General features: G+C 40.3%; 1 protein-coding gene across 9 annotated transcripts in view; it reads left to right on the forward strand.

The window, feature by feature from the left end:
- Positions 1-13,891, forward strand: part of LOC139386389 (DISP complex protein LRCH3-like) — an 81,585-nt gene that overhangs the window by 5,972 nt on the left and 61,722 nt on the right. For all 9 annotated transcript variants that reach the window (XM_071131948.1, XM_071131949.1, XM_071131950.1 and 6 more), the window contains exon 2: positions 7,507-7,651. In XM_071131948.1, the coding sequence (XP_070988049.1) occupies positions 7,507-7,651 (145 nt within the window). The remainder of the gene's footprint in view (positions 1-7,506; positions 7,652-13,891) is intronic.

The raw sequence follows: 13,891 nt of genomic DNA on the forward strand, positions 1-13,891 counted from the left end.
AGAAACTTAAATTTCCCGGATTGATTGACCTTCGTCTTAAAATAATGCTGGACTTTCGTTTCTCTTTGCTTATCTGAGCTGATCTTACCATAAAATGTACTTGGTCTTTTACCAAATAGGGTCATCTTCTTTATACCATTCCATTTGTGAAATATATTTCCTTCTTAATGCATTTGAGCCAATCAGTTGTGACATGGTATAACTTTTAACAAGGCACACCTTTTAATTGAAATTAATTCCAGGTGACTACCTCATGAAGCTGGTTGAGAGAATGCCAAGAGCTGTCATCAAGGCAAAGGGTGGCGACTTTGAAGAATCTAAAATATAATTTGATTTGTTTCAGACTTTTTTTTTAGTTGCTGCTTGATTCTATGTGTTATTTCATAGTTTTGATGTCTAAACTAATATTCTACAATGTAGAACATAGTACAAATTAAGCAACGCCCTGGAATGAGTAGGTGTCCATACTTTTGACTGGTACTGTATTTGTAAAACCTCTTTATAAAGTGTTTTTTGTAGCGTAAACTATGAATTTGATATTTTTGACTGATATTATGATTCTGTTTCATATATGCAAAGTAGTTAAAATGCTGTCAGTTCCACTTTTATAGCCAAAAGAGAGAAGAATACCTTTTAAACAAACCAGAAATGTTTTGTTCTTGTGCAATTTATATCTATAGGCTTTTCTTAGGCTATATTTAACATAAAATAATTTAACTGGCATTAGTGCGTACATCTCTAAGCTTTAGGGCCTATAACCGTGCGCATGTTAAATAACCTACACGCCAAATGCTTTGGGGAACAGCAGAAAAAGTGAACATCGTCCACGTCGGAAAATAATCGTGAGTTTAATTGAAAAACAGTAACGTTGAAAGTAATGAGAAGGGGGGGACAGAAATTGTTTGGGAAAGTAGTAAAAGAGGATGATGCCAGTCCCAGCTATCTTACATGTGATGATTGTGAGGAGCTATACAAATTTGACAGTCACAAGACCGGGACTTCAAATAGGCCTATGGCAGTAGCCTGCTGTTCAGAGGTTAAATGGAGTCTGAAATCTGGACACTGACTGTAGGTCTATAACCTCTCACAGCCTTAATATTAACTCCTGTAGAATTAACCATTTATTGCAGTAAAATGATACACCAAATGTAGATAAGATTGGGACTTGGGAACAAGAGGTCGACCGATTATGATTTTTCAATACCGATACCGATCGGAGAACCCAAAAAAATCTGATTACCGGTTAATCGGACAATTTTATAAAACAAAAATCGGCCGATTTTTATACCATTTGTATTTCATATACCTTTGACTATTGGATGTTCTTATAGGCACTTTATTATTGCCAGTGTAACAGTATAGCTTCCGTCCCTCTCCTCGCCCCTACCTGGGCTCGACCCAGGAACACATCGACAACAGCCACCCTCGAACCAGCTTTACCCATCGCTCCACAAAAGCTGCGGCCCTTGCAGAGCAAGGGGAACAACTACTCCAAGTCTTAGATCGAGTGACGTTTGAAACGCTATTAGCGCGCACCCCGCTAACTAGCTAGCCATTTCACACAGGTTACACCAGCCTAATCTCGGGAGTTGATAGGCTTGAAGTTATAAACAGCGCTGTGCTGGTGAAGAGCTGCTGGCAAAACACACGAAAGTGCTGTTTGAATGAATGCTTACGAGCCTGCTGCTGCCTACCATCTCTGTCAGACTGCTCTAACAAATATCAAATCATTAACTTAATTATAACATAATAATAACACACAGAAATACGAGCCTTTGGTCATTAATATGGTCCAATCTGGAAACTATATATTACGAAAACAAAATGTTTATTTCAGTGAAATACGGAACCGTTCGGTATTTTATATAACGGGTGGCATCCCTAAGTCTAAATATTCTTGTTACATTGTACAACCTTCAATGTTATGTCATAATTAAGTAAAATGGGAGCTTGGGAAGTTGAGTCTTAATTTGATCAAGTTACACTTGTGTGAAACTCACTGTTTGCCAGCTATATATCTCATAACTATTAAGTTAATTATCTAAGATGTGCCAAATGCATTCTCTCCAGCTGGGTTTTGCTAATGTTTGCTCAGTGGCTAACGTGAGCTTGCAAGATCAAGCTTCCTGGTAACGGCAGCAGAGACATACCCCTCCTGGATTGAGATCGCTGCTGCCTAATATTTGTTTTGTGCGTGCTGCAAACTGTATTTTGAGATACTTCATAACTTTGAGTTGGGTTGTCTGTCCTTGTAGTGAATGTTTGCATGCTCTCGTTAGCAATTGCCTAGCATCTGCTGAGAATACCTTAGTACTTCTTAGCATTTTGTTAGCATTCTGGTAAGGGATGTTTTTTGGCCTTTTATTTATTTGAAATTAAATTGCACCCCTTGTGTGCACTACCGGTAATACCGTAAATCCCAGGATGGCACAGGCACGGTATGAAGATATGGAAATCTGGTTAACACCCAACCAGTAGCGGTTATTTGCATAACCTTATTTCTATTACAGCATGTTGGATGACTCATTCCATTCACCCAGTTCAATGTAACAATGACAGGTTTAGGCATGATATTGATATTATTATTATTATATTGATATATTGATATTGACATGATATTCAAATTTTCCCTATACCTATCATGAGGTTGCTACAACCAAGCATATGAAAAGTTTACAATGTAGGTGCACACAGGTCGAGAGAAATTTGAAATGACACATGGACAGACGGTGACATTCAATACCGTCTTGCACACACTTCCCTGCATCTAGCTGATATAGGGTGTAATCATTAGTCCAACAGTTGTAAATGAGAGTTTCTATTGGACAAATTCAGGTATGTTTATCCCCGTTTTGTTCTGTTTGCTTCTGTTTAAGAAACGTTTTTCAACAGGAACAGTGGAATGAATACACCCCTGATCACAAGCAAAGCATCTATGCACTCTCCTCCTCAACTCTTCGCTTGTGGACTTCAATGCACAACACATCAACTGTATGTGACCAGGCTCAAAACCCTTTCCAAGCCAAACCATATCATAACTTCAGCACACAGCCTACATCGTTGTAACCATATTAGCTAAAGTAATGTCTTAGTCAACATAGCTAATAGCACTAAAGTGTTAGTCAACCCATACAATCATGCTGTGACAGTGTAGTCAGTAAACCGTTACACCGGCAGGCCCCGGTGGCAATAAATTAGGAAAACCAAAAGCTTACCTTGACTTGGAAGAGTTCCAGTGTTGTGTTGGATAGTCATATCCAACTAGCTAACATGTCATCCCTCTGTTTGAGCAGGGTGTTTCAGTAGGCTGAACTAGTTAGCTGTTTTTTTTTCTCACTTTCAATCCCTCTATTTCTCTCTTGCTTCTTCTTAATTCTGGAAGAAATTAATTAGTTCAAAACTGTTCAATGAGTGATCTCTTTTGAGTCAACTACTCACCACATTTTGCACACTGCAGTACTAGCTAGCTGTAGCTTATCCTTCAGTACTAGATCAATTCTCTGATTGTTTGATTAGGTGGACAAGATGTTAGTTCATGCTGCAAGAGCTCTGATAGGCTGGAGGACGTCCTCCGGAAGTTGTCATAATTACTGTGTAAGTCTGGAAGGGGGTGGGAACCATTAGCCTCCTAGGTTTCGTATTGAATTCAATGTACCCAGAGGAGGACAGAAGCTAGCTGTCCTCCGGCTACACCATGGTGCTACCCTACAGAGTGCTGTTGAGGCCACTGGTAGATCTTCTTTGCAAAATAGTGTTTTTAATTATTTGGTGGCTTGATTATATTTAGAATAGTTGTATCTTTTATTTAATGTTTTACAATACATAAAATAAAAAAAAAATGATGGTCCTCCCCTTCCTCCACTGCACCCAACCCTAGTATGTTCTACATTTTGGGAGATGAAATAAAAAAGGTATTGTTAGAAAGGTTTAGTTCAAGTCTACGATATGTCTTTTTGGTGTCAGAATGGCCTACCTGTTGGACCAAACCTAAAATGTAAATAGCTAGTTTAAATGGCTCGTTGTCAGAGAGGAAGAAGTCAGCTTTCGTCTTTGTTGTTGAGTGGCAGGAGGGGCTTGGTGTCTGCGAGTCGGAAGGTGCTCACAGCACAAAATGAGAGAAGGAGACAAGGCCAAAAAGACGGAACGCTTATAAAAATGCAGTAGAGGCATTTGGAACATGCCGCTAAAACATGCGTTCAAATTAATTTGATATATTGCCATCCCTAACTGTATAGAGAGAGCGAGACAGAGGGGGTATACATGTCCTTGTCTGACTAAGTCTGTAATGCTCTTGCCTGGGTGCTCCACTGATCAGTGTTGTCTGTGTGCACTGACTGAGGAATTGGAGCGTAGTCAATGCAGTGTGTATGTGCCCTGCCAGTTTGGCGATGCTTGGGGGCTACATCCAGACACAGTTCACACTGCCAGACCCTTACAAAGGAAAAGAGGAAAACGGAGATCGAGACTGAGACCTGACTTTGTTTACTTGGCAGAGGCCTCTCTTGTTGTTCTCTCTCCCTCTGTTTTGTTCCGCCAGACCCATGTCTCTGTGGCCAGTCCACACCCGGTTATCTAAGTCAGGAGCTCACTGGAAGAAATTAAAGGGGAACTGCACCCACTCATTTGGTATAGTTTATTTTGGCTTTCTCAAGAAATGCTGGCTGCCGTGACAGAAGCCAAACGTGAGTTGGCTTGGGGTTGTGATTTGTCAGTGTTTCTTGGGTGTGTACTTGCCACCACCAAGACACACCCAGTATTCATATAAAGAGTAGGCTACCCTGTAAATTAGTCGTATTTAAAAAGGTTCTGCTCACTTCTGCAGCCATATAAAGAGTAGGCTACCCTGTAATTAGTCGTATTTAAAAAGGTTCTGCTCACTTCTGCAGCCATATAAAGAGTAGGCTACCCTGTAATTAGTCGTATTTAAAAAGGTTCTGCTCACTTCTGCAGCCATATAAAGAGTAGGCTACCCTGTAATTAGTCGTATTTAAAAAGGTTCTGGTCACTTCTGCAGCCATATAAAGAGTAGGCTACCCTGTAATTGGTCATATTTAAAAAGGTTCTGCTCATTTCTGCAGCCATATAAAGAGTAGGCTACCCTGTAATTGGTCATATTTAAAAAGGTTCTGCTCATTTCTGCAGCACTATAAAGAGTAGGCTACCCTGTAATTGGTCATATTTAAAAAGGTTCTGCTCACTTCTGCAGCACTATAAAGAGTAGGCTACCCTGTAATTGGTCATATTTAAAAAGGTTCTGCTCATTTTTGCAGCCATATAAAGAGTAACAAAATTGCATGACATGATATGTGCTCGGCCATGCGTTGAACGTTCTTTTTTTGTGAACAGTGATTGAGTTAGCTTAAATTATGACTATCCAATCTACTCTTCCCTGTAGGTTGCTTAATTTCTTGTGTTTTTGTTTTACCTCATGTTATTTTTGCTACATTGATATTGGTTGCTGATTGTTTGGGTTTAGAACTTGCAAGAAAGACATTTCACTGTGCATGTGACATTAACTTGAAATCAGTGAAGGGAAGTGAGTAAGTGTGCACACTTTGGGATGAAGGAGAGAGAATTTGGACTTAGCCCATATTTCTGTCATTGGGCATCTTTCGGCGTGGTTGTCTCTGGTCGGAGGGAGAGCCTGGCTGGGGTAGGAAGCAGACACCGTTGCGGAGAGCAGCAGCTTCCTGTATCCTGGATCCTCACACAGCTGCAGGGGATAAATATAGACGACTTGGCTGGGATTGCCATCGGGATACAGCAACACTCACTGCACAGTATTACTGAACAATATGTGACACACATACAGAAATACTTGCTCGCAGATGATCACAAACTCCTGAAAAAGCTATCCCTTTTTTCTGTCTGTGGCCCAAAATGTTGGGATATACTGGTCAAGTTAACAGGTAGTTAGCTAGCTAATAAGGTAACATGACGGAGCAAAGTGTAAACAAATGGTTAACAACGTGCAAGTAGTTTTAGAACTGCCCACGGCATGGTTTATGAATGGAAAATGCGGTCCCGGCGATCCACTATAGGAAGATAAAAATGAGCTAGGAGCTAGGAGGCTCGCTCAGCATTACTTATTTAGTACAAGAAGAGCTGCTTAAAGATACTGAGGCCTTTGCTCTGACTGGAGGGAGAACGCCCCTTTATCTGTCAGCTTGGTGGCTATTTTCTGAGGGTGTGTGTGACTGTCTCTGTCTGTGTGTGATGGAAATTGTCTTTTGTGTTGCTGTCTGTAACATAGGCCTACTCTATTTTAAACACCCAACAAAACACATTAAGTCAGAATGAGTGATCTATTAAAATACCTGTAGTTGTAAAATACTACTGTAGATAAGTTTTCCAGCATTCACCCCGAGTTCTTATCACAGTATTACATCACGATAAGCAGTGGAGAAAGTAAAGACCTATACTTGGGAATAGGATAGCAAAATCACCAAATCATATCTTTAACTTAAATGTATGTCTTCACTGTACCATATTTTTATGCAGCTAGCGTAACACTAAGAAACAACCAGCTTTTAGGCTAGCAAACAGAGTGGACTCAGAAGCTATGTGGATTGAGGGAGGGGATAGGGGTTGAATTTGGCTTTACAGCTGCTGTTCAGGGATGTTTTTTTGTCAGATATTTAGTAGTGATTGGCGTTTGAAAGAATGTCTGTGTTGGAGTACTCTCTTGAAAATAATTTTGAGTACTCGTGTTAGCGTGAAACAGGGCTGAAGGTATTTACAGTATTGTTGTTCCTTTTACTGGTTCTGATACAGCTGAAAGTAAAAATAACAATTTCACTGCATTTCACATACTCCACAGGCAATAAGCACATCTGTTTGACATTCCGACAGTGTTTATAAATGTAACCTGCTAATTGAGTGGACTTGTACATTTAGTATACTTGTATTAGATTATTGGCAAACCAAAGCATTTGTGATTTCTATAAACAATTCTGATTTACACTTTTGAAAGGAACAAACTAAAATAAATCTGTTTTATTCGTTAAGGACATTGGCCATTTAGGCCTACAGAACACATGGTAAATGTAACTGCTGTGCAGGGTTTTAAACAGCACCCTTTACAGGGCAGTGTCCCCAGTCACTGTCCTGGGGACACTGCCCTGTAAAGGGTGCTGTCCATCAGTTGAGATGACAACCGATGTCCTTACAGATCCCATGGCACTTGCCACGGGAGTATGTGTTCAGTTGGGCCCAAATGTCCTGAGTTTTATTCATTAGTGCATACCAAGTTCAAGTAATCACTCCTTGTTTCAGTACAATTTCTTCTATTTGGTACCGAGTGAATACAACCCTGGCTAGATCCCAACACAGCCTTTCTTGCCGTTGAGAATGTGTTCTTAACCAACTTCAGTCTACCGAACGGCCCTAACACTAGGACACCTACAGGTGTGAAAACAAAACCAGCAAAATCACCTGCTCAAATAAAGGGTTGAATAAATGAAATAAACTGTGGCGTGACGTATATGTCTCTCTCCCCTTGTTTAGATCTGTCCCGTAACCGTCTGCCAGAACTGCCCGTGGAGGTGTGTATGTTTGTTTCTCTGGAACACCTTAACCTCTACCAGAACTGCCTGCGCTCACTGCCCGAGAGTCTTCTCAATCTCCAGGCCCTCACCTACCTGAACATAAGGTAACGGGCGTGCACACACACCAGTGGTGTAAGCTACTTAGTTGTAATATACAGAAATTGCTATGCCAAACCAGGAACTATTTTGGTTACCCCCCCAAAAAATAATACAAAAAATAATAATACAATCTTGGACCCGAGATGCAAAAACTCCCAAATGCAATTTCCCAAGAAGGAAGTTAGCCCACCAAAATAATACAAAAGTATCACCTCGAGTGAAATTTGTACAATGAGCTTGATGAATTCAATACATCAACAGTACAATAGACTTCGATATCGGCTATGTATCCCGCGTAGGGTTGCAAGGGTCTGAAACTTTCTGGTAAATTTCCCATGGGAAGTTCAGCCTGGAAATTCTGGGAATGTTGCTAAAAAAGTTAGCTTATAACAGTGATTTTTTTGCGTGTGGGATACACAAGGCAATTCTAGATCTTGTGGCATATTTTGGTTAAACTCCCCAGTTCAAGGGAATTACAACCCTCTGCATGCACAGTGCATTCTTCCATCACATGTGCAGTGCACTCTTCCATCACATGTACAGCTGATTCTCAAGATCTTGCGCACTAATGAGATGCTATTGAGCCCACACTACTACACTGTCTGCGCAAAGGACTACATGCTTTCTGGTAAGTTTTGATTACAATACTGGGCGGGGTGAATATATTTTATGACATGCATGATTTTTTGTTAACTAGTAAATAGTAGCCTACAGCAAAGTGTGTTTAAATAATTTTTAACTTGTTAACAAGTTCTGCTAGTTAGTTTTTGCTACCACTTGGGGTTCAGCTTGCTTGAGCCTACTAACTGAGCATTGTTAATTCACCTGTTTCCATACATGTTTAATTTTTAAACAACTCCTTTGTAAGATAAATGTATTCTCTAATTGCTCAACTATTTATCTGTACATGGAATTATGTATTATATATATATATATATATATATATATATTTACTTATACACACACAATTCCATATATATATATATATATATATATATATAAGTGTTTTTCTAATCTTTACAGGAAAATGCCACGGGCACCATCTGATGTGTGGAGACATTTCGCTGCAGCTGATGTAGAAGGAAAAGCTGTGTACATTTGCAAATACTGTGCCAAATCATATGTGAAGAATGCAAACAAAGATGCAGAATCATCTGGCCAAGTGCATAAAGTTCCCTCAGCGCTCACAACAAGCAACCTCTGACAAAAGTCTGTCTACTTCTATTTGAGGTGAAAATGATGAATCAGACACCTTACCGATAGCAACAGCTCATGGTCCTCCTGGAATCAGAAGTTTTCCAGAAGTATTTTTTTGAGTCAATGGCGGAACGTAGTAAGAAATGCTGATTAATGTCTTGCTCAAGCTTTGTATGCAGGTTCACCTCTGATCCTCACAGGCAATGTGTGTTGGAAGAGATTTCTGAATGTTCTTCGTCCAGCGTGTACACCCCTCCAACCAGACATGCTTTATCTACTAATTTAATGGATGCAGAGTTCAAGTGAAGGTCAAGCAAATCATAGTGCAAGCAGACTATATTGCAATCTGATGGGTGGTCGAATGTTCGTGGGCAAGGAATAATTAACTACATCATCTCCACCCCTCAACCAGTATTCTACAAGAGCACAGACACAAGGGACAACATACACACCGGTCTCTACATTGCAGATGAGCTGAAGTCAGTCATCAATGACCTTGGACAACCAAAGGTATTTGCACTGGTGACAGACATAATCCTGATAGGTATTTGTCTGGTTTCTTCAGTAATGACCTTAGTGATCACTGTTTTTTACCGCCTGTGTTAGTAATGGCTGCTCAGTGAAACGACCTGTCCTGATTTGTCATAGATGCTTGCTAAAACATTTTAATGAGCAAGCCTTCCTTCATGAACTGGCCTCTGTAAAATGGTATAGAATCAGCTTGATCCCCTCAGTCAAAGATGCTTGGACCTTCTTTTTTTATATTTTCAGTGGTATTGTTAACAAACACGACCCCATAAAGAAAATGAAAAACAGGTTCAGGCCCTGGTTCGACCGTGATCTTGCAGAGCTACTCCACCTCAAATTGCATTTGGCAAAAGGCTCGGCACACGCATACTCAGGCTGACTGGCTCACATTCAGGCAAATGAGAAATAAGAGCACTCAGGCTATACGGAAGGCCAAAGTTAGTTACTTTAAGGAGCAGTTCTCTCTCTGTACATCTATCCCCAAGAAGTTCTGTAAAACGGTTAAAGACCTGGAGAATAAAACCCTCCTCACAGCTGCGCATGTCCCTTAAAGTTGATGATGCGGTTGTTACTGACAAGAATCACATGGCTGAGTTCTTTAATCACTACTTCATTAACTCAGGATTCCTATTTGACTCAGCCATGCCTCCTTGCCCGTCCAACATTTCCTCCTCGGCCACCCCTTTTAATGTGACTATCCCCGATGCTTCTCCCTCTTTTTCCCTGCCCAGCTAAAAAGTTTCTCCCTGCAGGCAGTCACTGAGTCCGAGGTGCTAGAGGAGCTCCTTAAACTTGACCCCAAAAAAACAGCTGGGTCAGTTGGTTTAGACCCTTTCTTCTTTAAGGTTGCTTGCCCCTATGATCGCCAAGCCTAACTCCAACCTTTTTAATCTCTCTCTTCTCTCTGGGGAGGTTCCCATTGTTTGGAAAGCAGCCACGGTTTGTCCTTTATTTAACTTCTTGGCGCACCCATCCCGTTAGCGGGATCATTTTCGTCAACACCCGCTTAATTGCAGTGCGCCAAATTCAAATTAAATTACCAAAAATATTAAATTTTCATGAAATCACAAGTGCAATATAGCAAAACACAGCTTAGCTTGTTGTTAATCCACCTGGCGTGTCAGATTTCAAAAAAGCTTTACAGCTAAAGCAAACCAAGCGTTTATGTAAGGACATCTCTCTCAGCAGACAACATTAAACAGCTAGCAGCAAAGTAAATTGGTCACGAAAGTCACAAAAGCAATCAAATTAATCGCTTACCTTTGATGATCTTCGGATGTTTGCACTCTCGAGACTCCCAGTTGCACAATAAATGTTCCTTTTGTTCCATAAAGATTATTTTTATATCCAAAATACCTCCATTTGGTTGGCACATTTTGTTTAGTAATCCACAGGCTCGAGCGGTCACGATGGGGCAGACAAATTCCAAATAGTATCCGTAAAGTTCGTAGAAACATGTCATACGTTTTTTATAATCAATCCTCAGGTTGTTTTTACAATAAATATTTAAACCGGACCATAGCTTTTTCAATAGGAGAGAGAGAGAAAATGTCTGCTCCAAGCTGTTGCTCATGCAAAACTCTGCTGGCTCCCAGCCATCCACTGACGCGATATGTCGTTCTCGCTCATTTTTCAGGAATAAAAGGCTGAAACTATGTCTAAAGACTGTTCACACCATGTGGAAGCCATAGGGAAAGGAATCTGGTTGATATCCCTTTAAATGGAGGGAAGGCATGCAATCGAACAGGGAGCGTTCAAAATAAGAGGCACTTCCTTGTTGGATTTTCCTCAGGTTTTCGCCTGCAATATCAGTTATGTTCTACTCACAGACAATATTTTGACAGTTTTGGAAACTTGAGTGTTTTCTATCATAATCTGACAATTATATGCATATTCTAGCTTCTGGGCCTGAGAAATAGGCAGTTTCATTTGGGTATGTTTTTCATCCAAACATCAAAATACTGCCCCCTACACTCAAAAGGTTAAAGGGGGAGATCAAGCTGATCCTAACTGTTATAGGCCTATTTCTATTTTACCCTATTTATCAAAAGTGTTGGAAAAACTCAACTGACTGGCTTTCTTGATGTCTATAGTATTCTCTTTGGTATGCAATCTGGTTTTTGCTCAGGTTATGGATGTGTCACTGCAACCTTGAAGGTCTTCAATGACGTCACCATTGCCCTTGATTCTAAGCGATGTTGTGCTGCTATCTTTATGGACTTGGCCAAAGCTTTTGATACGTTAGGCTAAGGAGTATTGGTGTCTCTGAGCGGTCTTTGCCCTTGTTTGCTAACTACCTTTCTCAAAGAGTGCAGTGTATAATGTCAGAACATCTGCTCTCTCAGCCACTGCCTGTCACCAAGGGAGTCCCCAGGCTCGATCCTTGGCCCCACGTTCTTCTCAATTTACATCAACAACATAGCTCAGGCAGTAGGTATCGCTCTCATCCATTTATATGCAGATGATAGTCTTGTACTCAGCTGGCCCCTCCACAGATTTTGTGTCGTATGCTCTACCACAAAGCTTTCTTGGTGTCCAACAAGCTTTCTCTACCATTAACTTCTTACAGATCATTGGGACGCTAGCTTCCCACCTCGACAACATCTGGTGAAATTGCAGCGCGACAAATTCAAATGACAGAAATCTTAATATTAAACATTCATGAAGATACAAGTGTCATACATCATTTAAAAGCTTAACTTCTTGTTAATCCAGTCGCTTTGTCAGATTTCAAAACGGCTTTACGGCGAAAGCACACCATGCCATTATCTGAGGACAGCGCCCCGCACACAAAAGCATTACATACATTTTCCAACCAAGCAGAGATGTCACGAAAGTCAGAAATAACAATAAAATAAATCACTTAGCTTTGAAGATCTTCATCTGGTTTCAATCACAAGGATTTCAGTTACATAACAAATGGCCATTTTGTTCGATAAAGTCCTTCATATCCCAAAAAAGTAAGTTTCATTGGTGCACTTTGCTCAGTAATCCACCGCTTTCCCTCGTTCAAAATGCATACAAATGAATCCCCTAAATTACCAATCAACTTCTTCCAAACATATCAAACAACATTCCTAATCAATCCTCAGATACCCTAATATGTAAATAAAAGATCAAATTTAACACGGAGAATACCGGAGACCATTACCGGAGATAAATAACGAAGTGCACACCCTCACCGGAACGCGCAACAAACACTACAGCCAAAATGGGTGCCACTTAGCAGAACTACAAATTCTAGCTAATTTTTCAAAAAACAAGCCTGGCTCTTTCTAAAGACTGTTGACATCTAGTGGAAGCCCTATGAACTGAAATCTTGGAGGTCTTCCTTTTATATTCCCTTTCCCAGCCATTGTAATCAGTGGTGAGCTGGGGGAAAAAAATACTTAATGGATTGTCCTCGGGTTTTCGCCTGCCATATCAGTTCTGTTATACTCAGACATTATTTTAACCGTTTTGGAAACGTTAGAGTTTTCTATTAAATTCCACCAATTATATGCATATCCTAGCTTCTGGGCCTGAGTAACAGGCAGTATTCTTTGGGCACCTCATTCATCCAAACTTCCGAGTACTGCCTCCTAGCCCGATGAAGTTAACCTTGTTCTGAACACCTCCAAAACAAAGGTCATGTGGTTTGGTGAGAAGAATGCCCATCCACACAGGTGTGATTACTACCTCTGAGGGTTTAGAGCTTGAGGTAATCACCTCATACAAGTACTTTCGGAGTATGGCTTGACGGTGCACTGTCCTTCTCTCAGCACATATCAAAGCTGCAGGCTAAAGTTACATCTAGACCTGGTTTCCTCTATCGTAATCGCTCGTCATTCACCCCAGCTGCCAAACTAACCCTGATTCAGATGACCATCCTACCCATGCTAGATCTCTTCATTCATAGACTCAATCATGGACACCTACTGACAGTTGTGGCTGCTTTGCGTGATGTATTGTTGTCTCTTCCTCCTTGTCCTTTGCTGTTGTCTGTGCCCAATAATGTTTGTACCTTGTTTTGTGTTGCTACCATGTTGTGTTGCTGACTTGCTATGTTGTCTTAGGTCTCTCTTTATGTAGTGTTTCTAGAGGTCGACCGATTATGAATTTTCAACACCGGTACCGATTATTGGAGGACCAAAAAAGCAGATGCCGATTTATAAAAAATATATTTTTTAAATGTATTTTTATTTGTAATAATGACAATTACAACTATACTGAATGAACACTTATCTTAACTTAATATAACACATCAATAAAATCAATTTAGCCTCAAATAAATAATGAAACATGTTCAATTTGGTTTAAATAATGCAAAAAACAAGTGTTGGAGAAGTCGAAGTGCAATATGTGCTATGTAAGAAAGCTAACGTTTCAGTTCCTTGCTCAGAACATGAGAACACATGAAAGCTGGTGGTTCCTTTTAACATGATTCTTCAATATTCCCAGGTAAGAAGTTTTAGGTTGTAGTTATTATAGGACTATTTCCCTCTTTACCATTTGTATTTCATTAACCTTTGACTATTGGA

This window comes from Oncorhynchus clarkii, chromosome 27 (assembly GCF_045791955.1).
Source record: "Oncorhynchus clarkii lewisi isolate Uvic-CL-2024 chromosome 27, UVic_Ocla_1.0, whole genome shotgun sequence".
Taxonomy (NCBI): Eukaryota; Metazoa; Chordata; class Actinopteri; order Salmoniformes; family Salmonidae; genus Oncorhynchus; species Oncorhynchus clarkii.